The sequence below is a fragment of the Prinia subflava genome, chromosome 12, assembly GCF_021018805.1.
Source record: "Prinia subflava isolate CZ2003 ecotype Zambia chromosome 12, Cam_Psub_1.2, whole genome shotgun sequence".
Lineage (NCBI taxonomy): Eukaryota > Metazoa > Chordata > Aves > Passeriformes > Cisticolidae > Prinia > Prinia subflava.
The window spans coordinates 7498053-7519075 of NC_086258.1; the positions used below are offsets into that span (position 1 = coordinate 7498053).

At 47.5% G+C, this 21023-nt stretch overlaps 3 protein-coding genes across 4 annotated transcripts; 1 reads left to right on the plus strand and 2 right to left on the minus strand.

The window, feature by feature from the left end:
- Positions 1–11: 11 nt before the first annotated feature.
- On the minus strand, positions 12–4715 carry LOC134557234 (surfeit locus protein 1). The gene is made up of 9 exons (XM_063410045.1): positions 4572–4715; positions 3790–3871; positions 3548–3675; positions 3109–3191; positions 2157–2348; positions 1767–1839; positions 1254–1416; positions 636–717; positions 12–468 (listed from the first exon to the last, which is right to left on the minus strand). The coding sequence occupies exons 1-9, from the start codon at positions 4656–4658 to the stop codon at positions 402–404; spliced, it is 957 nt and encodes a 318-aa protein (XP_063266115.1). The 5' UTR covers positions 4659–4715; the 3' UTR covers positions 12–401.
- A 3-nt stretch (positions 4716–4718) lies between these two features.
- SURF2 (surfeit 2) lies at positions 4719–7718 on the plus strand. Its single transcript, XM_063410042.1, has 6 exons — positions 4719–4851; positions 5236–5390; positions 5603–5706; positions 6092–6283; positions 6835–6986; positions 7620–7718. Exons 1-6 carry the CDS (start codon positions 4744–4746, stop codon positions 7701–7703), a joined length of 795 nt encoding a protein of 264 aa, XP_063266112.1. The 5' UTR covers positions 4719–4743; the 3' UTR covers positions 7704–7718.
- A 260-nt stretch (positions 7719–7978) lies between these two features.
- On the minus strand, positions 7979–21006 carry SURF4 (surfeit 4). Of its 2 annotated transcripts, XM_063410041.1 has the most exons (7): positions 20852–20918; positions 19728–19804; positions 13713–13899; positions 12813–12889; positions 12175–12218; positions 11064–11250; positions 7979–10829 (listed from the first exon to the last, which is right to left on the minus strand). In XM_063410041.1, exons 2-7 carry the CDS (start codon positions 19752–19754, stop codon positions 10563–10565), a joined length of 789 nt encoding a protein of 262 aa, XP_063266111.1. In that variant the 5' UTR covers positions 19755–19804; positions 20852–20918; the 3' UTR covers positions 7979–10562. The 2 variants fall into 2 exon arrangements, with proteins under 2 accessions (XP_063266111.1, XP_063266109.1); XM_063410039.1 differs by lacking the exon at positions 19728–19804 and having other exon boundaries at positions 20852–21006.
- Positions 21007–21023: the final 17 nt, after the last annotated feature.

The window sequence follows — 21023 nt, forward strand, 5'->3', positions numbered from 1 at the left end:
GGGCAAAGATCTCTAGGCCTGTATTTATTCTGCTGCAACTGCTGTGAGCCATTCCTGACTTCAGGAAGGACTGTTTGCTGCAAATGGTTCGATTGACAAAATCCTCTGGAATTGTCCTAAGGAAAATACAGTGGAGGTGTTAAAATGTAGCTTACAACCAGCAACCACAGAAAAATGTATTCTTGTGATTACTATTAAAGTTCAGTGCTCCCAAGCTGCAGCCAAATCATGGGTAGGAGCTCAGTTTGCAGCAATTGCTTAAAGTCTGTTTGCAGCTTTATAACAGGTTTCCTGAAACTGCTCTGGAATTCCAGGTGCATTAGTTACTTAGGACTGATCAGGCTCCTGTTCTCCTTAGAAGTCTGCTCTTGACTGTAGCACAAAGACTTCCTTCCTTCCCCTCACCGAGGCAGCTTCTGTATAAATTTCTTGTACCACATGAAGGAAGTTGCAGCACACAAGCCGTACCTGTGAGAAAAATAATCACATTGGCACCTTTCCAGGGTGGACTGGACCTCCCTAAGACAGCTGCAATAACCAAGTCAAACCAGCTGGCACAAGCTGTTAGGTTAAAACTGGACCTTTGTAGCTCAAAAGCTGCTCCAGGGCAGTCCCCAGGAGGGCTGGTCCCTTACCAGGTGACGATGTACTGCATGTGCTCGTTGCGCAGGCTCACCCTGGTCTGGCCCCCGATGGGGCCCCCCGGGACGGTGCTTCCTGTGGGGACAACACAGCCACGCTCAGTCCTCAGGCTGCAGTGTGTGACAGGGGAAGGGGTTAATCTGGGGATGGACACCCTGCTCTCCCTCAGGCAGTGCTGATCCCAAGTTCATAGAATCTCAGAATGGTCTGGGTTGGAAGGGACCTTAAAGCTCATCTCATTCTACCCTCTGCCATGGGCAGGGACATTTTCCACTACCCCAGGGTGTTCCAAGCCTGCCCAGCCTGGCCTTGGACATTTCCAGGGATCCAGAGGCAGCCACAGCTTCTCTGGGCACCCTGTGCCAGGGCCTCGGCACCCTCACAAGGAAGAATTCCTTCCCCATCTTCCATCTAACCCTGCTCTCTGGCAGTTTGAAGCCACTCCCCCTTGTCCTATCTTTGATGCTCCTGACTAAAGTCCTTCTCCAGCTCTCTTGTAGGCTGCTGTCACCTTCAAAACAGTGGGCTGCAAAGCACAGGAACAGAACTGAGGGGAAAGGGAGGGAGAGGGATGTAAATTGGACATGGGGCTGGGCTCCTCTGTGACTTACTGAAGTCTGCATCGATGAAGATGGGCTCAGCACCGGTCACCCTGGCCATGGCCTCCAGGTCCCGGTAGTGCCAGCGGTTTTTCTCAATGTTATTTTCAGGCACAAAGGGTTTCCTTTTCTCTGTTAACCTCACCACTCCTGTGAGATCAATCTCATCTTCAATCTGAGGAGAAGTGCAGAAAGAAAAAAGGATTATTTCGAGATTGATTTCACATTCTGACACATCAAGTGCTGTCAGGAAAATGAGGTATTTAAAGGGTCTGAGCATAAATGAAATAGTTGTCCCTGCAGTGGGGCAGTGCTGTAACACAGCAGGGAAAAAAGCAGAACAAGAACAGCTCCTTGTTGCTTAAAAAGGTGGGAAACAAAGGTTTGTCATCTTAGAAAAGTGCAATGACTAATTAAATCACCTCCCATGATGCTGGACATCCTGCCTGTCTGGATTAGTGAGTGGTGCCTGTGGGGAACCAAGGGGCACAGAGTAACACCCCCCAGCCCCTGGATCCCCCTTACCTGTCCCTTCAGCCTGGTCTCTGGTTTCAATTTCTTCTTGGGCACAAATCCTCGGTTGACTAAAATCGTGACCCTAGAGTTACATAAAGAAGTCTGTTCAGAAGTCTCCTTCACTGAAGTCTCCCTCAGTGAAAGGGAGTTTATTCCTGCTGCTGCCTAGAACTAAAGACCAAAGAAAGAAGCAACTCATGTGTTTGCTGCCAGTTTTGTTGTCACCTGAATGCACATTATAAAGGAATTTAAATACAATTTCAAATCAAGCCCCAGTGATGTCACAGACTGAGAGATGCCTTTTAAGGCAGGGAGTGACTGATACAAACCCAAGCACCAGGATTCAGCTTTTCCAAGGAGAGCGAGTGCTCCCATGGGGCAGGGCTCCCCTGAACTCACCCGAGCTCGGTGCAGTGGAAGGGGGTGACGACGTTGGCTCCGTTCTCGGGGTGGGATGTGATCCTCCCGGCCTCCCGCGCCTCCCGCTCGGGCTCCAGCAGGGAGCGGGGCAGGAGGTAGAGCTCCTTGGAGTGGTCAAAGCGCCCTCGGACCCTCACAGGTCTGTACTCCAACTCCTTCAGCTCCATGGGGCTGCAGGGAACAAGAGGAAAGCAAAATCTGTCTGTGCTAGGCCAATTCAATTGGGAGATTTTATAGCGGGATCTCCTTTTTCCCTAATGCTTCACTCTGGATGGAGCGTGTTGGCAAACAGAGGCAGAAGACAAACAGCTCATGGAATATGGCTTATTATATTTCAATTGTCTCAGAGAATCAAATAGAGATGATCAGGAGCGTCCAGGAAGTTCTGTTCCATGGTATCTGCAACCCAGGTATCACAGAGCAGGTGGACTCACTGCCCGTGCATCCAGCCAAGGGAAGCATTTCTTTCCCATCCCAGACCATGAAATCCAACAACTGATCCCTTCTGGAGTTGTGCCAGGTGACAAAGTGGCCTTAAAAATCTCTCTCACAACTGCTCCATGTGTGGGGCAGGGCGTGCTGTTGCTCCAAGACTGCCTGTTGCAGTAACAATTCCTTTGGGACACCACAGACACCCAAGTCCTCTTTTCCTGGTGGGATTAAAAATGCTATGAATTAAATCCCACACTCTCCTGAACAGAGACTCATCCTTCCCCATGCATTTAGAGTATCCCATAGGAAAGAACTGACTTATCCTTTTACTAAAAATATTAAAAAAAATCAAGATCTCTTTCCAATTTGCTGGCACATCCCAATTTCATTGCATCCCTTCATTTTCATGCGGGTTCAACACAAGCTCATTAGTGCATGGTCCATATCTAATATTCCCAGTCAGTGCTCTGTAGACAACAAACAATCCCTGTTTCCATACTCTAATGTCAGAGGGATGGGATCTGCTGTGATTCTCGATGCCAGCTGGGCAATCAAATCTAATTTCCACTTGCGCCGCTGAACCTGGAAGTAAACAAACACAAAAATAACTGCTGAGGGTGGAACAGAGCAATGTAACAACCCCAGCAGGCCTTAAAATCTTAAAATTTTCTCATCAGACCTGGCCTAAATCAGGGTAATTGGAAATATGACAATAGAGGCTACTGAATTTAATTTGAGGAAAAATACTTATACTAAAATGAAAGTGTAAAAAAAAAACCCCTTCCTTTAAAGACTTAAAAGTGGACATGTGGAAGGCAGGAATGCAAAATAACAGCAAATCTTTAACCTGCTTGTTGTCTGAACTAGATCAAACAGATGGAAAAACTTGACAGTCCTCAAGTGCTCATTTTTCAAAGAAATGAAATATTTCTTTGTACCTGCCATGTGCCAAGACCAAACGTGGTCAGAGGGACGAGGAGAAGGCCCCATTTCAGCAAGGTGTCCTCTCCAGATGTGTCAGCAGCTGCTGCAGAACGTTGTGGTCTGCAGAACCTCAAACAAACATCTACAGAAAATCAGAATGGGCAACAGGATTCAGAGAAGAGGCACCAAATTCCTACAGGAAATATTACATCTTGATACTAAAAAAGGGCAGAAGCCCAGACAAATATTTTCTTACCTTTCGTTTTTTGAACCAGACCAGAACCTCCTTTAGTTAGGGGATATCCAAAAAATGTTCTTCTGATCAAGCACTGTGATGCCTACACAGAATAAGAAAGATCCTTTGTAATGTCACTGATTTATAAAACTCGTACTTAGGTGATGTCAGTGAACTTGATGATTGTGTGAAATATTGTTTATCCATTGATTTCAGTCTCTAATGAGCAACTGCCTGTGAAACACTATGGGTTAAGCTATAATTTAAATGAAACAAGATAAAATTTCTGTTACGGAGCTGCCTTACAGCACAGCAATGAACTTCCATCCACGCTATCAGCAAACACACACCAGCCTAATCTGGTCTTGACAGAAACATGGGCCTGCAGGAGACAAGACAGAGCGACGGGATGAGGGGAGGGGATGAGGGAATGGGATGAAGAGACAGGATCGAGGGACGGGATTAGGATGAGGGAACTGGATCAAGGGACAGGAGAGGAGACTGGATGAGGAGGACTGGATCAGGATGAGGGAACTGGATCAAGGGACGGGATGAGGGGACAGGCTCAGGGAAGTGAATTAGGGGAGAGGATGAGAGGACAGGATCAGGGAACTGAATCAGGGGACAGGATGAGGATGAGGGAACTGGATCAAGGGACAGGAGAGGGGACTGGATCAGGGGAGAGCATCAGGGAACTGAATCAGGGGACAAGATGAGGGGACAGGATGAGGGAACTGACTCAGGGGACAAGAATGAGGGGACAGGATGAGGGGACACGACCGAAGGAAGGATCAGCGCCTTACCCGTCCCGGCCCCGCCGCCCCGAGCCCGCCCCGGCCCCGCCGCTCCCTCAGCAGCCGGGGCCCGGCCCGCAGCACCAGCGCGGCCATGGCAGCCCCGGCGCGGCCCCGCCCTGCCCGGCCCGGAACGGGAAACGCGCCCGGGCCTGGCCCGGCCCCGGCCCGGCCCCTCGCGATGGCGGCGCCGGGCCCCGGCGGCGGCGCGGCCGTGCCGGAGGTGCCCGAGGCGGAGCGGCTCTTCCTGAGGGAGCACCCGCTGCTCAGCCCCGCGGGGCCGGGCAAGGTGCGGCCGTGTGAGGGCTGGGGGCACCCTGAGGGTGCGGAGGGGATGGGGCCGGCACCGCGTGGTACCCGGTGGGCTCCTGCCCCGCGGGGTTTGTCCAGCGCGGAGGGCGGTGGAGGGCCGGGGAGCAGAGCGCTGCTCTGTCCTGCCCTCCCCAGCCCTGGGATGGATACGGGAAGGGTGATTAAACATCGGGAGGTTCTGCCCAGGGAGGCGGTGGGGTCCCCATGCCTGGACGCGGCACTCAGTGCCACGGCGTGGTTGACAAAGTGGGCATCGCTCGTAGGTTGGACTCGATGATCTCGGGGGCTCTTTCCTGAGAATTGATCCTGAGATTCAGTGGGGCAAAGCCCTGAGTTTCCTGACCATTAATGTTTTTTTCAGGTGAGGTGCAGGCTGACAGGACATGAGCTGCCCTGTCGCCTGTCGGAGCTGCAGGCTTACACCAGAGGCAAAAAGTACCAGCGGCTCATAAAGGCAGCCAGAGAGTTCGACTATGGCACATTTGAGCCCCACATAGTGCCCAGCACTAAGAATTTGTACGTATTCTCCCTCCTGTGTGTTGTGCTTTACACTTTGTTCAATTGCAGACATAGAGTGGTTGGGCTTCACAAAGTTCTTAGGTCTTTATGGATTTGGCGAGACTGGGAAAGGCTTTATGAAGTATTTATCAACTTTGAGCAACTTGCAGTGCTTGTAAGTGAAAAGTTTTGCAGTCACAGCACACTTTAACTCTTTCTGTGTCTGTCAGACACCAGCTGTTCTGCAAGCTCACCCTCAGACACATCAACAAGCTCCCAGAGCATGTCCTGCGTCACGTCCAAGGGAAGCGCTACCAGAAGGCCCTGAAAAGGTGTAAGTAGCTCTGCTGAAACTGTACCAGGCAGCTTTTCTTTCCCGAGCTGTTGAGATTCCAGTGTATCTCTTTGAAGTGGGTGGGACAGCTTTGTTTAAATTGACAGCAGTGTGTTACTGTGTCCTCCTCAGCTAGGAAGGTCTCAGATATAGGGAGCACTTTTGAACACTTTGGAACATCCTTCCCTAAGAGGATCAGCTCTAAAACTCCCCCAGGGAGTGTGATTCTGTGTCCAGCACAATCTGTGTTAACATCTTCCCTGGTCCATTTTATCTATTTGGAGCATGCTGTACTTTTGAGCTGCTTTTCCTACAAGCTTGAGCTGGGAATGGGAGGACTCTGGGGCTGGGCAGCTGATCAACACTGCCTGACCCTCACTCTTAGATGAGGAATGCCAGAGGGAAGGAGTGGAGTACGTCCCTGCCTGCCTGAGACAGAAGAAGCAGCGGGCACAGCACCCTGATGACCAAAGGAACGGGAGCAGGCAGCCTCAGAGGAAGGAGGAGTTCTGGGAGCCAAAGTCCAGCGAGGAGGATGGAGAAGAGACAGATGACAGCATGAGTGACCTGTACCCACGTGAGTGAGAAGCTTGGTGTCATCCCTGTCCTCAAGGGAGTTGGTTGGTTAATTGTCTCCTGGGTTCTTCACACTGCTGCCAGATCCTGGTGTGCTAGAGGCTCCTGACTTCATCCAGTTGGGAGTCCTTGGGTTTTGGAAAAGCTTACCACCACCAAACAGGAAATAGTTAATGCTAAGTAATAATGAGTTGAAATATTGACGGTGTGAGGGAAGGGACACAAGATCCACTTTGGGGATTTTCTGGGGATCTCCACTTTCCTTGTTTCTCAGCAAGTCCTTGACAGAAGGTGGTCAGGCCGTTCTGCTTAGATCTGGAGGTGCAAATCCATCTTGCTGCAGGAGCAGGGGTGTAACACATGGCAGCACCTGTGCTGACATTTCCAGAATGGGAATAGAAAGAGCACCAAGGCACATTTCCAATAAAACACCAGCATGTTTATTTCCCAAGTATTTCTGTAGTGACACGTGTATGCCTGGTGACTGGAAGCAGCTTGAGAACAAAATCAGGGGAGGCAGAGGGAACTGATTTTGAGCTAAATCTTTTTTAGCTGCGCTCTTCCGAGAAAAAAACCCATCAGCTCCAGAGACCACGAAGGGCAGCGATGACTTCGTGACAGACAGCGAGGACGACGGGGCCAAGCAGAATGGAGAGCACGGGGCAAGGAGGGACAGCAGCAGAGCAGCTGGCAAGAGAGGCAAGGTGGGAGGCAGGCCCCTGCCTGCAGCAGCAGGGGTGGAGCTGGGTTCCCAGCCCGTAGGTGTTCCAGCTATTCCTGTCTGGGAACCAGCAGAAGGTGCAGAGCTGTTCAGAATAGATTCTTCCCTGTGTGCCAGACAGTGACTTGCATCCCGAGGTGTGAATTCCTGCCAGGCAATATTTATCCTGGCTGGGGTGGTGAGGGATGTTCCTGCTTGTACAAACAACTCATCTTGGGTGGGATCTTGCCCCATACACCATCCTAGAAGGAAAGCTGATGTGTGTCCTGTGGGTTATGTAATTGTTCTCCAAATACACAAAAAAGTTAAACTGTTTTGCAGAGAGTCCGTCTAGACCATTTTTCTCTCATTTTTGAGACACTACCTTATTTTATAAATGTGTCAAACTAGAAAGTTAGGGCTGGATAAAGTTTGGATTCATTGCTGCAGGGAGCCTGTCAGTTTGTACCTAATGAAACCCTCAGAAAGGGCTGCTGAACTGCAGGATGCTGGCTCTGTGAGCAGACCTGAGCTCATTCTGTTGAAGGAGATCACACTCAGTTTCTGTTTAAGCTGTCTGAGGCAAGGCTTGATCTGGATGTTGGAAATAAGCTGATTAATTTCTTTTTCTCTACAGAAACAGACAGGCCCTTTAAAGAAGAAATTCAAGAGCCACCATCGAAAACCCAAAAACTTCAAGAAAGCAGCCAATGGGAAATAAATTCTATGATAAATACCTGACCTGAAGCATGTTGTGTAACAATCCCAGTGGGAGCAGAGGATGAAGTGTCTGCCCATTCCAGTTACAGGTGTGGAGGGGAATAATGGGGTGGAATTAAATTGCATTCCAAGAGCTTCAAGCGAGCCCCACACCAAGGGAAGGATGCCTGCTGCAGTCAAGTCCAGACAGTTCAGTTTTTTACAGAAAGCTGGTTTCTGTTAGGCAGGAAAGCACAGCAGCTCAGTGGTGGAGCATCACCAGCCACACACGGCAAGTGGATACAAAGATGCCATTGTTTTATTTTGATTGTTTTCAAAAATCAAAACATTTTCAAACACAACTAAGGTACAAAATACAGCATAAAATGAGAATTTATACTTATTTCTTTTTTTTTTTCCACATAGAAAGCAAAAATATATTCAGAATGAATTCCAGAACACTTTGCAGAGCCAATTGGTAGCTGACATCCTGCTTGTGAGAGCTTCTCAGCCATGGGGAGAGGTCACTGTATTTCTGGGAGATGCACAAGTACAGCAGTGTATGTAGGAAACCAGAATCTTCTGCATCAGGACTCACAGTTAATAAATCTGCACGTTGTGCTGCCTAGAAGTATCTGATAATGCCCTCCACCTAACTGTGCCCCTGGAATATTGAAGCATTCCTGCTGCAGGGGACAGCAACAGTTCCTTTTCTAGGATCTCTTGTTGGAAAGGGGACTTGATTTTCACAGAGGAAACTGGTCAGTATTTCAGACTAGTCTGTCATCCAGCTCCTTAGTTAGGACACAAGGAAGTTGAGAAAGACAAGGGGCTACTTGCAGGAGCAGTTTGTGTGATTTATAAATACTATGAACATCAACAGCAGTGCAGGTATCAGAGTGGGTGCCTTGATCAGTCTAGAACCGTTGTGAGACCTGCAGTGGAGCAGTGAGAGCCTGCTGTGCTGCAGGTCTGTGACTGAAGGGACCAGTCTGTTTAGCCAGGAAGAGTCAGGCACATGGAACACTTGAGGTGAAGATTTCTCTTGCAAAACTTCCTTGAAAAGAATGCTGTCAGTGACCTGACCTTAATGCTGAATTCCCCTCCCATCAATCTGGACATGGGGGTTGGACTAGATGATCTCCAGAGGTCCCTTCCAACCCTAACTATTCTGGGATAGCAACTGGCTTCCTCCAGCAGCAGCAGATCTTGCCCTTACAGAGGCTATTATCCCCTTAAGATGATGAAATCACTGATTTATAACTGTCAACAGTGCTCTTTCATTTTTCATTAGTTCAGCCCAGTTTGCCCTCCTAAAAAGCAAGTGTTTAACTGAACTGTCCAGGTGAGTGTCCTTATCAGGAGACCCTGGGAAACAACTCCCACTGGAGATGTTCAGAATTCCTCCTTGAACAAAGAGCTGAGCATCTTCCTCGGGGGAAGCAACAGAGCAAGGAATCAGTGTAATGGTCAGAAGTTGGTAGGGCTCTTGCTGTCTAGAACTCCTCCACAATCTAGGGAAACAGGTTCACACCTAGTTGACTAAGAGAGGACAAAACACCTCCCCTGAGCAGCACTAAGCATGGTCATGGCACAGAGGTCGTGGCACAGAGAAGACAAGCCAGGGTCCATCCCTGGCTGCCTCTCCACTGCCCAGGCTTTGCACTCACACTCCTCAGCAATAACCGTCTGCAGAGTTGGGAACGGGGGCCACTTCCACAATTCCACCCTGCACAGCTCAGGGTGGGCAGAGGAGGGGCTGTCCTGGAGAGCTCAGCAGCCCCAGCTCTTCAGTCAGCTGGGACTTTTACAGCCAAGAGACTGACAGAAGTGAGTCTAAGAAGCAAAGACGAAGATCAGGAGATTGACTGCTCTCATCTGGCAAGTACTGAGTGCACAGAAAAGGGGAGTTTCTGTAGTTCTCAAGACATTTTCACCAATAATCTGCAATTCAGATATGAATTTGGGGCATATATGGATGGAAGCTGGTTAATAGCAGAAAGGAGCTTTTATTATGGAACCTGCAGCACAACTTGCTCCCTTCTTGGGAATTCAGGAGGGGCAACTTTTGGGGAAAGAATGTAGAATAAGGAATTCTTTTGGCACAGAATTTTCACAGAATCTAACGTTCTGTCTCTCCAAGATTATCTCCCCCACTTCCTTTAAATCTGATTAGCAATACAGGATTCATGATTAACAATACAGGATTCTCCCTTGTTCCCCTCAAGGGCAGAACTGGGATATGTTAGAAAATCCTCTCCCTTTTCTTACCCAGAAGGGTATACAACTACTTCCATGGTTTTCTTTTTGCTTTCTGTTCAGGAGCAGGAAAGACCCTTCCCTGTTAAACCAAAGGGAATTACAGACCTCTGAGCAGCAAAATAACAGTGATTTTCTGGGTTTTCTTTGATGCTGCTTTCCACCTTGATAATCAATGCTACAACCAGCAATGGAACTCCTTATGCACAAGACAGTTTTGATAAGGGCAAGAAAAGGGATCCACTTTTTTTAGTTATAGCTACAACCCAACACCACACCGAATGATCCAGCTGTATCTGCTCACCTTTCTGCAAATTTTAAGACACTGCTGACATTCCAGACAGCAACTGTTCTACTGCAATTCACTGAAGCATCAGCAAAATGCAGGTTCCTTGGGTTAGTTCCAAATCTAGGAAGTTAAAGTAAGCCTAGGCAACATCCCTTGAAGAAATAGGATTTTATCTATTGTATTACTGGTGCCACAGTAAATCAAATTCAAAACATCTGTGCCTTTTATAGGAAGGGGGCATGTACGTGTAAAATGCTGGCAGTTTTTGTTGAATCCATAGAGAATCAGTTCTGGACTTAGTACAGTATGTCCCAAGAAGTGTTGCTATTCCTGTTACCACTCTTTTTTCTTCTCATCCATGGAGACTCCGCCGGGACCCAGTGCAACCACGAGGAGGAGCCCTCCAATGACAGACATGGTCTGGAAGAAATCGTATTTGAGGAAGTCGTGCATGGGCTTGTAGGCTGGGATGGTCCAGAAGGCATTGAAGTAGATGTTGATGCCAAACAGCCAGATGACCAGAGTCAAGGCAGCCAGCTTAGTCTTGAAGCCAATTGCCACCAAGATAATCAGGGCTGTGCCCACAATGTTCTGCAGAATCTGCAAGGAAAAAAGCCATGAAAAAAGCCATTTACTTACACAATTCTTACACAGATACACCAACACCAGAGCAGAGCTTGGATAAATTCAATTGTCATGGCCTAGATAACCTAATAACTTTTTCTACAGTATTAATTTTACTCATAGATGTCAATAAGCATTGAGCAGATCCTGCAGCCCATCTGGTGCTACATTCTAGTTGCTCAGCTCACACTTTCATGCTGGGATACTTACATAAAAGAAGTTCATGTCAAAGTGTAGCAGCGTCATGAACATGAGGACGAGCAGCACACGCCCCCCAAGCTGCATGTACTGCTTTGGGGAGCTCTCCCTCATGGTGGGGACACCTGCAAACATGCTCTTCCCCTCCGAGCGAGACTCAGCCAGAAGCAGCAGCAAGCCTCCCCCAAGGGCAAGATTCCTACACAAATGAGGAAAAAAGGAAAAAAAATAAAAGAAGTATTTTAGTACAGCTTGCACTGATCTGTATCTGTAAATCTTATCTGACAATTTCAGTAAGGATCTATGTGAGAGTGAGGAGTGACTTGCTCTGCACCGTGGGATGTGTTGGGCTGTGTTGGACTTGCCAGCCCCAGCAGCACTGAGCACACCAAGGAGCTGTGGGAACACAGCCTGCCAGGGAAGTCCAGACCCACCACTCAGGCACAGTTGCTTCAGCGGCTGTTACAACACAAATTTAGTGGTGTTAAAGTTATTCTGTACCTCAGGTTTAGCCATATATGCCAAAGTAGTTCAGAGGTTGCTTTGAGAAAACAGAGCAGCAGCACTGCTCAAAAGTTACACATTGACAGGGCTGTAGTAAGCCCAGAGTGCAGCTCTTGTGCTGGCCTCCCCTCAGAGGGGTGCAAAGGCAACAGCCAGCCATCACTCAGGGCCTGACAGCAAAGCTCGTGTTTATAATCTTGTCTTCTCCTTAGGGAAGGTGTTAAGAGGTTTAAAATCCCAGAAATCACTCCAGTGAGCACATGCTGTAGTTTTCTCAGCAAATGGCTTCAGTCATGCAGAAGCAGAGTTGTTACTTTAGCCATTTAGGAAATAAAAGCAACTCTGATCAAGTGTAGACGGTTGGTTGAGCTCTCAGCCAGGTTAGCAGCAGAAGCACCTGGATCCTAGTGGGTTAGGATTAGTCTTTCCCTTCCTGAGCGTGCTGTCTACAGTTTAACACAGACTCTCCTGATTTTTCAAGAGGTATCATTTCTTCTTTAATGCAAACACATCACTTGTAAAATCTTTCTGCTAAATACCATGTACAAATGTCATTTCCTTTGCCACCAAGTGTCAGTTTTCATTCTGTTTCCATAAAAAGTTTCAGAAGCAGGCATACCTCATCAAGAACTTCAGGTCCCATAGAATGCTGTATGCAATAGTCTAGGCAAAGAATAAAACAGGTTAAAACACCATATAAATGACACTGAAGTTCTGAATTTCTATTATAATCTCAAGTCTGTACCAGCCACAGGAGAATTTGATTATAAATACAATATAGTGAGAAAAACAAGGTAATTGCATCAGCGTGGTCCAGTGAGTCTGTGTAACACAGGGAAGGGAAGTCAGAGTTTGATTTGTGCTTTATGCCCCCCAAAATTCCCTGGTTTTGTAGGGGAAGGGTGCTGCTAGCTTGGATCCTTTGTGTTGGGAACACAGCTGAAGGCCAAAGCAACTGCAAGTTCCACATTTGGCTCATTAACTGACATGCAGGTAAATTGCCAGTTACTTCTGCTAAATTGGTCAAGGTCAAGTATTGAATGAATGTCTCCAAGCTGACTAATTGCAATTACATCTATTGGGCACATCAGGAGAATACAGGCAGCAAAATGGTTCAATGCCATCAAGGACTGGCACTGAGCCAGGGTGGAGAAAAATTCCAGGGTTGCAAGTTATATTTAAACATGTTGGGAGTACTGGGGCTAAGAGAGATTTGAAAGGTGCAGTTTAGAAGGGATGAAGATTTAAGCCTCCTACCTGTAATGCTATAATTCCAAACAGTCCAAAGCAGGCATATTGCACAAAGTTCCTACTCAGCACCAGGATACAGCCACCTGAGTTGGGAAAATGGAACACAGTTACACTTGGAAAAGCTCCTGCAGGAATGCTAACCTGGGTTTTCCATTTTCCTTCATGAGATAACTGTTAGGGCCATCATGCTGTAGTTCTTGAAAGGATAAAATCCAAAACCTTTCCCAGACTTCCATCAGAAAGCACCAACAGCCTCAGTCACTTTGACATGAGGACTGGCAACTGCATTAAATTAAGGTGACCCTCTACACAAGATAGTGAGGGCAAAAAAATCTAAATCCAGACACAAGATAAGAAATTTGCAATTAGGAATATTAAATCAGGAACATAATACAAACAGAACGGGATTTTTCCTCTCTCCATTTCTGACAGCCTGAGCCCACCCAGCACACACATAGCAGTGCACTCCTTCTGGGATTATTCTGATTCCTGGGCTTTGGAAAAATTTCTGACACAAGCACCTCACTCAGGCTTAAATGCACCCTTCTCCAGGGTAAGAATTTGCTTGGAGGTGAAAGCCCATAAAAACAGGAGGCTGGGAATCTCAACATTGCCCCGTTTAAGAGAACAGGAGTATTTAATTTAGAGAACTCTGGGTGTGGTTTGTATTTATGGATGCATGCATAGAACTGAAACCAGATTGTCCTGATGGATTCTTGGCATCTCTGACTCAGAGGCAGTGTGTCACAAAAAATTCTCTACGGCTGCTTCCAGGGAAGGCTGGAGCAGGTCAGTTCAGAGCTCTTTTCATTCAGCCCATGTAGTACTCTCAGTTCTGAGCTGTCAGGAGCTATTAGGCAATCAGCATCCCACGCTGCCAGGATTCACAGCCCCAGAGCCACTTACTCAGCTGCCCGAAGAGGTTCAGGAACACGAAGATGGAGGCCAGGAAGTATCCGCAGTTCCACGTGCCGTCGATGTAGTCCCTCTGCTCGCTCCACTGGAACCACATGCGGATGCCATCCTCCAGGAAGGTGCTGATCAGGCACAGCCGGGCCACGTGGGGCAGGTACTGCTTCGTCACCCTCAGGAACTGCACGGGCACACAGGGCATCAGCAGGGAGGGCAGGGAAAGGGACACTGAGGGGATAACAGAGCCCTGAGGGCACACTGAGGGCAGCGCTTCTCATGCACTCAGAGTCACCAACATCCAGATAGAAACTGGGGCTTGGATTAAATGAAATGCTTCTTCACCCACTGGGAACAGCAGGGGAAACCTGTTGTCATTCTCCACTGCGTTAGGACTTGGAAAAAAGCAGAATCCAGCAGCACATTTCTGTGTAACAGGAACTGTGCTTTGATGGAGCTCTCTGTAATGAAGGCTGACCTTGGTTTTAGTTTCTCTATCTCAGGGTTTCATGTTACAGCTCAGCTATCAGATAGCCCTGAGCTGAAAGGGCAATCCTGCTCCCACCCCTGTGCCCAGGCACTCACCACCCTGGAACAACCCCAGTTCAGGAGGCCAGGCTGATAGGGGACAAGTTCTGTACAAATTAAAAAACTTCACTAAAGTTTTTGCCAAGCTCATTCCCTCCAACAGCTCGGTGCAAACAAAGCACAGGCACTGCAGCAACAGCAGATCTCAGCTCTACATCACCACTGCATGGAATTGCACCCTCTATCCTCTAGGTTTTTATTTCCATTAAAAGGAGCATCCTCTGCAGAAAGGAAACAGACGCCTATAGCCACAGTTCAGTGCAGTGGCTAAAAGGAAATGATATCATCATGCAACGGAGGCTGAGCTTTAGCTTTTGGATGGAAGATGTATCTGGGCCCCCTTCATCTTGCAGGCTCCTTAATCAGTTTGCTCTGCAATTACAATAATTAAAGGAACAAATGCAAAATTGCCAAACCAAGTCTAGAGGGTCGTGTTCTGTAGGGCTGTGGGGTGCACAGGAAATTTTACTGCCTCTGGGTTAGGACAAATGTTTAATTGTCAACCCATTTTCTAGGCAGCACTGCTTGTTACTTAATTGAGACTTCCCCCAGGAAGGAGACAAAAGCCATTTCTGACAGTTTATTCCTGCCAGCAGCAATCAGTCAATACTAAAGGCTATGCAAATGACAAGCCTTGCTCACTGTGCAACTACAGATAATCACAAGAAAAAAAAAATCAGCAAACATTCTTAATAGTCAATTAAATAGTTAATATTGGAACAAATTGCACTGTTGTACTGCCTGTATCCAGAGTCTAAGGGTCAAAATTCACCTTAATCAAGTGTATTTTAAGTGCAGCTGTACTCTGCCTCCAGGCTGCCACTTCAGGCTTTTTTAAGCCATGTCAACAGTTGGATGAATGAGTCAGAGGAGAATTTCTGATCTTTGTCACTCACTGAATGAGACACACATCTTGGTTTACAGCTTTCCTCCCTCCTGGGTTTCACTGTGAGGTCGAGGAAACTTGCTGAGGAATACTAAGAATAAAGTTCTTACAAATCAGAAGTCGTTTGTAAGATACAGAACAAGCAGCTTTGGTCTAGAAAGAAATGAAAGAAGACAAGTGCTGGGAATCTGTATGGAAAGGATAAAAACACTGCTGTAGAAAAGCTGAAAAAAGCAACAGACAGTAGATAATATCTCCCTCCAGGCCTCATTTTTGCTGTTTTGAAGTGGGAGCTGATCTCATTTTCCCCTTTCCCGGAACTATGAAGAGTGCAGGTGAAGGATCCAAGAAGACATTGAACATTTACCTGTTCTCTTGGCATACAGAGGGAATTTAACACTGGCCATTAAACACGAGTGCACACATCCAATGGGCTCCAGACAAGTCAGAGAGGCTGCTCCAGTGCTAAGCAACCTCATGGCACACACACACACAGCTCCTGGAGCTGCACTCAAATTGAACCCCCTGTACACAGCAAGCCCAAATAAACTTCAGAAACAGCCTGTGGGAACAAAAGCCCAAGCCAAAGGAACGTGGAGATCCAGAGAGAAAGAATGACTACACCACAGCTACAGGAAGAGAATGTAACGGGCGTCAAGTGATTTCACAATTAGAGGATCTGGGTGTAAATCACTGAAGTAATTTAACTAAAGATGGAATAAATGACAAGAAACATGAGAGCTCCAGCAGTGAACAGCACCAGTCACCCTGGGTTTCGCCCTGCACAGCACCAGCACTGTGTGGCTCAAGAGCTGCACCCTGAGCCCACTTCCTTTAAGATTCACACTGATAAGGTGGCACACATGGGAAAATTGGTGGCTTGCAGCTAAGAAATGGGACCTGAAACACACCCTGCACTCAGCACAACACATCCAAATCCAAACTGCGGGCACTGATGGAGGTGGCAACATTAAATTCATGACAACAAATAACTGCAGGGCTTTTTCTGCTCTGGGCTTTGCATTAACTGCTCTCCACATGTCCTGTCTCCTTGGAAGAGGTGAAACATCATGAGAAAAGACAAGAAAATGCTAAATAAAACAATTTTAAAGAAGAACAGCTGGTTCTGTGTTGGCAGCCAAGTCAGAGACATATGCCAGAGGGGCTTTGTGTTACCACATCCCCCTCTAATGGGATTAGAATGGCAAAGATAGATTTAAATGCTCCTTTAAGTTTAACAACCAAAGATGTACAAGAAGATCCAAGGATCTCTTAATCAAAGCTCTGCTCAACCCCCTATTTTTCTAAAGGAGGACTGAAATTTTCAAACTCATAAAGGCCTGACCAAAAGAGAGGCAATAAAGTGATTCATTTTGGCCCCACCTCCAACAGTGTCAAATTTGCTGAAAGTCCACTCTATTTTGATAAAAGTATATATACCATGGTACAATCACAGGTATTTTAAGTCCAATAAATGGACATGAGTTGACAATTTTTGCAGGTGTGTTCTGTCCAAGCACAAAGCCTTTTCCTGTGTATTCTTGGATCAGGGAAGTTCTGATTATGATAAGAAGCAGCACACTGTTCATCTATACAGAAATCCTCCTGAGCTGCACAGCATTATTAGTCTAGAGCCTCTAATAAGGCACATTCCAAATATCCTGAATACCTCTAAGGGATTGCTTAGTTCTGGGAGAACAAATTCCTCCAGCAGCCTGCGACACCACTGATCTTTCCTGGAGGAGGATGCTCAATCCAATGGCACAGAGAAAATCACTTTCTTTTATCAACTTGGATAAATTCACTCAAAGAGATCCCACTCCAAAATCATAGGGACAGCAAAACCCATCATAATCATTAACCCAATGCCTACAAAGTACTGTAAAAACAAGGAGCAGGCTTTCCTATTTATTTCCAAAGGCAGGAAGAGGGCTCTGACCCACTAGAGCATTGCCAGCAATATTAATCAGGTTTTTAATTGCAGGAAGATTTCTCAATGTTTTTCCCTTCTGAAGTGTGCATTATTCCAATGCCCTTTTCCAAAAGGCTTTTTATTAATGAAACCTCTAAAATGGTACTTTTAGTAATTTATTGCATTTTACTATAATTCTTCATGGGAAAATTTTTCCCCAGCCTACAGAACAGGCTGCTTGGTTTATAACGATAAACAATCAGTGCACTGCCATGACAAAGTTCTAGAGAACATTTCCAAATTCAGTTTTTTTAATCTAATTGACAAAGTTCAGACTAACAATTAAATGTTTTCTTCTCCTTTCCATTTTCTGCAAAATAGGATATTGAGGACATGAAATAATGGGTTCAAACTGAAAGAAGGGAAATGTAAGGTAGAAATTAGGGAGAAATTCCTCCCTGTGAGGGTGCTGAGGCCCTGGCACAGGGTGCCCAGAGGAGCTGAGGCTGCCCCATCCCTGGAAGTGCCCAAGGCCAGGTTGGACAGGGCTTGGAGCAGCCTGGGAGAGTGGAAGGTCCCTGCTCAAGGCTGGGGCTGGAAGAAGATGGGCTTTAAGGTCCCTTCCAACCCAAATGGTTCTGTGATTCTATATCAGAATTATCTGGACAATGTACATCCGCATTTATCTTGGAGAATTAAATAAACTCCCCCAGTCTGGCTCTCCCTTGCAGCCCTCTCACTGCTGTGCAATGACTCAATAGTCTCCTCGCATTTTTGTCCACAAATCTTTTTTTTCAAACAGCAGAAACACCAAGCACCCACATTCCTAAGGATTTATTCCTGAAGATTACTAGACACTAGGAAAGTTGCCTGAGATCTGCTCCCTCTTAGGAAGGGATTACAAAGGAGAGACAATCCTAAACACTCCCTGCAGGCACCAGATACAGCTATTTTCAGTACTTGTGGCTGTACTGAAGGGGTTGCCAAGTAGTATTTTAACAAAAAATCACCAAAAATGGGCTTAATCTCCAAGTATGTAAATTACTGAACTAATAACACTGGGCTGGTGTTACTGTGTCCCCTCCACTGCAATTCCTGACAGCTCAGAGCAGCCTGTAACCAGCAATCTCACCCCCAGTATTGCTCCTCACTCGACCTGAACACGGAGATAACTGAAGCAAGTGAAAAAAAAAAATCCTCAGTCTTTTCTCCTGCCAGTTCAGCTCCCCAGGTCAATGACAAAAGTGCTGGTGAGAGGAAAGGGGAATTTAGCCTTGGGAGAAGTAGGACAAGCCCTTTCACTGACAACTGGCTGTCTGGCAAGCTTAGCTGCCTGTAGGGCAGTGCACTAGTTCACCTCTGGATTAAGAGCCACTTATTACTGTTGAATATCTTGGCATCTCAGGCATAATTTGCTAATTCAAAGGGAAATTACAGCATCTGAGAAAAGCTAAGATTTACTGCTTGAATTTAAAGAACAGATTATTCTTGTTCTTGTAAGAGACATTCAGGATTTCTTGATAAGCCATGGAATTTGCTCTAACATTCTCCCACAGGGGTTTTATGCTACAGAAATTAAGACTCATTATGTGTTGAGCACTGGTACAGAGAGTGGAAAAAGCAAGAACATCACTGAGAATGCATTCAGCTCCCAGAACAGCCATCGTCCAGCCTCCACCAGGGGAGTTTCAACACAATTTCAGTCCAAACATTCCAAGTGCTTTTTCAAATCCAAGATGAGCTAACAGCTCCTGTAATGCCAAGTGTTAACTCCACGATATATACCAAAGGTTAGTGTTCAGCAAGTCACTCCTGACTGGAGTGACACTGAGCTTTAGCAGCACAGACAGCACTGAAAGGTTCTGATTGAGCTACCAGGCAGAATTACCACAGGAGTAATTATTACTAGAACATTATTACTAGAACACCATCAAAATTCTTTTGCAATCTGATGGTAAGAGTAGCAAAACTCTAAATTCTGCAGCTTAAGGCAAGACTCATCTTTAAACAGGATGTGGCCAAGCACAAGTAAATTTGTGCCATTTAAACTCACTTCAGGAGGAGGCAAACTGTATTTAAGCTGGACAAAAGAGCTTTCAGCAGAGTAAAAAAAGGGGTGTTAAGGACATCTAGAAATAACCCCACAGGAATAAATAGAGAGGTGTTATAAAAAGGTCAGGACAAGCATTGGAAATTTTGGCAAGTAACGTGAACACTGCAGTGATGGTTTACTTTCTCCTCTAAAAGGAGCAAGAGGACAAGGTAAACAGAATGACCAAGATAATCCAGAAATCCCTTAAACTGAGTATTCCACACACCACAAGCAGCTCTGTCTCTAAATTGAGTCCTCCTTCTTCCATCTGGGGGTGGGGAGGAAGTGCAGAACAGGTTTTCCCAGTGAAATCAGTGAAAGACACAGAGGCAGCACAGCCCCCTCAGAGCTGTGACGTGTTATTGTGCACCACACAACTCACACAAAATCACAGCGGTTGTAGAACCAGGCAGAATCAGATTTTCCAGTCAATTTGCCGAATGTGATTACTTGCTGCCTCTCATTGTCGATTAGATGAATCACCATGACTGTGAAGATCTTTGCAACACCATCCCCAGCAGAGCAACTACTTACACTCAAAATATTCCTGTTGTCAGACATTGTAAGAGATCACAAACTTCTATTTAACAGAGAAATCACTCGGGCCTCCACTGAAATAAACGTAAGAAGGTTTACAAGACAACATCAGCTTGTTTGCTTTCCTTTTGCCCCAGTCCTGAGCGCAGCACCACGGTGCTGACCAATCTTTTCCAGTTTGGCCTTCCAGACACAGATCTGGGTTTCATGAAGTTACAGAATGGTTTGGGTTGGAATGACCCTAAAGCCCATCTTGTTCCAAAGCCCTGCCATGGGCAGAGACACCTTCTACTATGCCAGGTTGCTCCAAGCCCCGTCTAACCCGGCCTTGAACTCTTCCAGGGATCGGGCAGCCACAGATTCTCTGGGCACCCTGTGCCAGGGCCTGCCCACACTCACAGGAAGGAATTTCTCCCTAATATCCCATCTAACCCTGTCAGGCTGGATTACTCTCCCGTCCCTGCCAGCTCACACCGGTTCCCCACACCCCTCTGTGCCCCCTTCACCAGCCGGGACGGCTCCCGTTCTCCTTTCACTTAATCCCTCCTGAGAGAAGCGCTGTCCCCAGGGAGAACTCGCCGTACGAGAGGCTCGGGCGCTCACTCAAAGGCAGCGGCGGCCGCTGGGCCTGCGGCGGTGGGAGCCGGGCCCGGGGGTCCCTCGGAGGATGGAAATACACTACTTCCACAAACAGGGAGTGAAAGGGCAAGGTAGAATGGCTACAGATCGAAAGAGAGGAAACTTAGGCTGGATATTGAGAAGAAATTTCTCCCTGTGATGGTGGAGAGGCCCTGGCACAGGGTGCCCAGAGCAGCTGTGGCTGCCCCTGGATCCCTGCAAGTGTCCAAGGCCAGGCTGGACAGGGCTTGGAGCAACCTGGGCTAGTGGAAGATGTCCCTGCCCATGGCAGGCGTGGAACGAGACGATCTTTAGGATCCCTTCCAGCCCAAACCACTCCACGGCTCCATAACTCCATAAACCCACCGCCCCGCCACAGCGCGGCCCCGAGGCGGCAGCGACCCCGCCGCCATCCCGGCCTGCCTCAGCCGGGCCCCTCAGCGTGGCCCCGCCGCACAAAGCCCGCCGGGCGGGCGCGCTGGGGAAGGCGGGCGGCCACCCACCTGATCGACGAAGTCCTCGGCGGTGTTCATAATGTCGTTGTGGCCCATGGCGGGGCCCGGGCTGGCTCGGGGCGGGCGGGGCGGTGGCGGGGCCGGGCCGCGCTCGGTGCAGGCGCTGCCACGTCGGACGGGCCGGGCCTTGAAGGCGCCGCCGCGCCGGCGCGCTGGGGGC

What these genes read in the sequence shown, in the direction of transcription:
- LOC134557234 (XM_063410045.1), bottom strand. Translation starts at nt 4,658, where the DNA reads ATGGCCGCGCTGGTGCTGCGGGCCGGGCCCCGGCTGCTGAGGGAGCGG. An exon ending in TTCCACTGCACCGAGCTCGG is followed by an intron (nt 1,840 to 2,156) that starts GTGAGTTCAGGG and finishes ATGTAACTCTAG; the next exon opens with GGTCACGATTTTAGTCAACC. An exon ending in CTTCATCGATGCAGACTTCA is followed by an intron (nt 718 to 1,253) that starts GTAAGTCACAGA and finishes TTGTCCCCACAG; the next exon opens with GAAGCACCGTCCCGGGGGGC.
- SURF2 (XM_063410042.1), top strand. Translation starts at nt 4,744, where the DNA reads ATGGCGGCGCCGGGCCCCGGCGGCGGCGCGGCCGTGCCGGAGGTGCCC. An exon ending in GCCCCGCGGGGCCGGGCAAG is followed by an intron (nt 4,852 to 5,235) that starts GTGCGGCCGTGT and finishes TGTTTTTTTCAG; the next exon opens with GTGAGGTGCAGGCTGACAGG. An exon ending in GTGCCCAGCACTAAGAATTT is followed by an intron (nt 5,391 to 5,602) that starts GTACGTATTCTC and finishes TGTGTCTGTCAG; the next exon opens with ACACCAGCTGTTCTGCAAGC.
- SURF4 (XM_063410039.1), bottom strand. Translation starts at nt 20,899, where the DNA reads ATGGGCCACAACGACATTATGAACACCGCCGAGGACTTCGTCGATCAG. An exon ending in GAACCTCTTCGGGCAGCTGA is followed by an intron (nt 12,890 to 13,712) that starts GTAAGTGGCTCT and finishes TTCCCAACTCAG; the next exon opens with GTGGCTGTATCCTGGTGCTG. An exon ending in TTGACATGAACTTCTTTTAT is followed by an intron (nt 10,830 to 11,063) that starts GTAAGTATCCCA and finishes TTTTCCTTGCAG; the next exon opens with ATTCTGCAGAACATTGTGGG.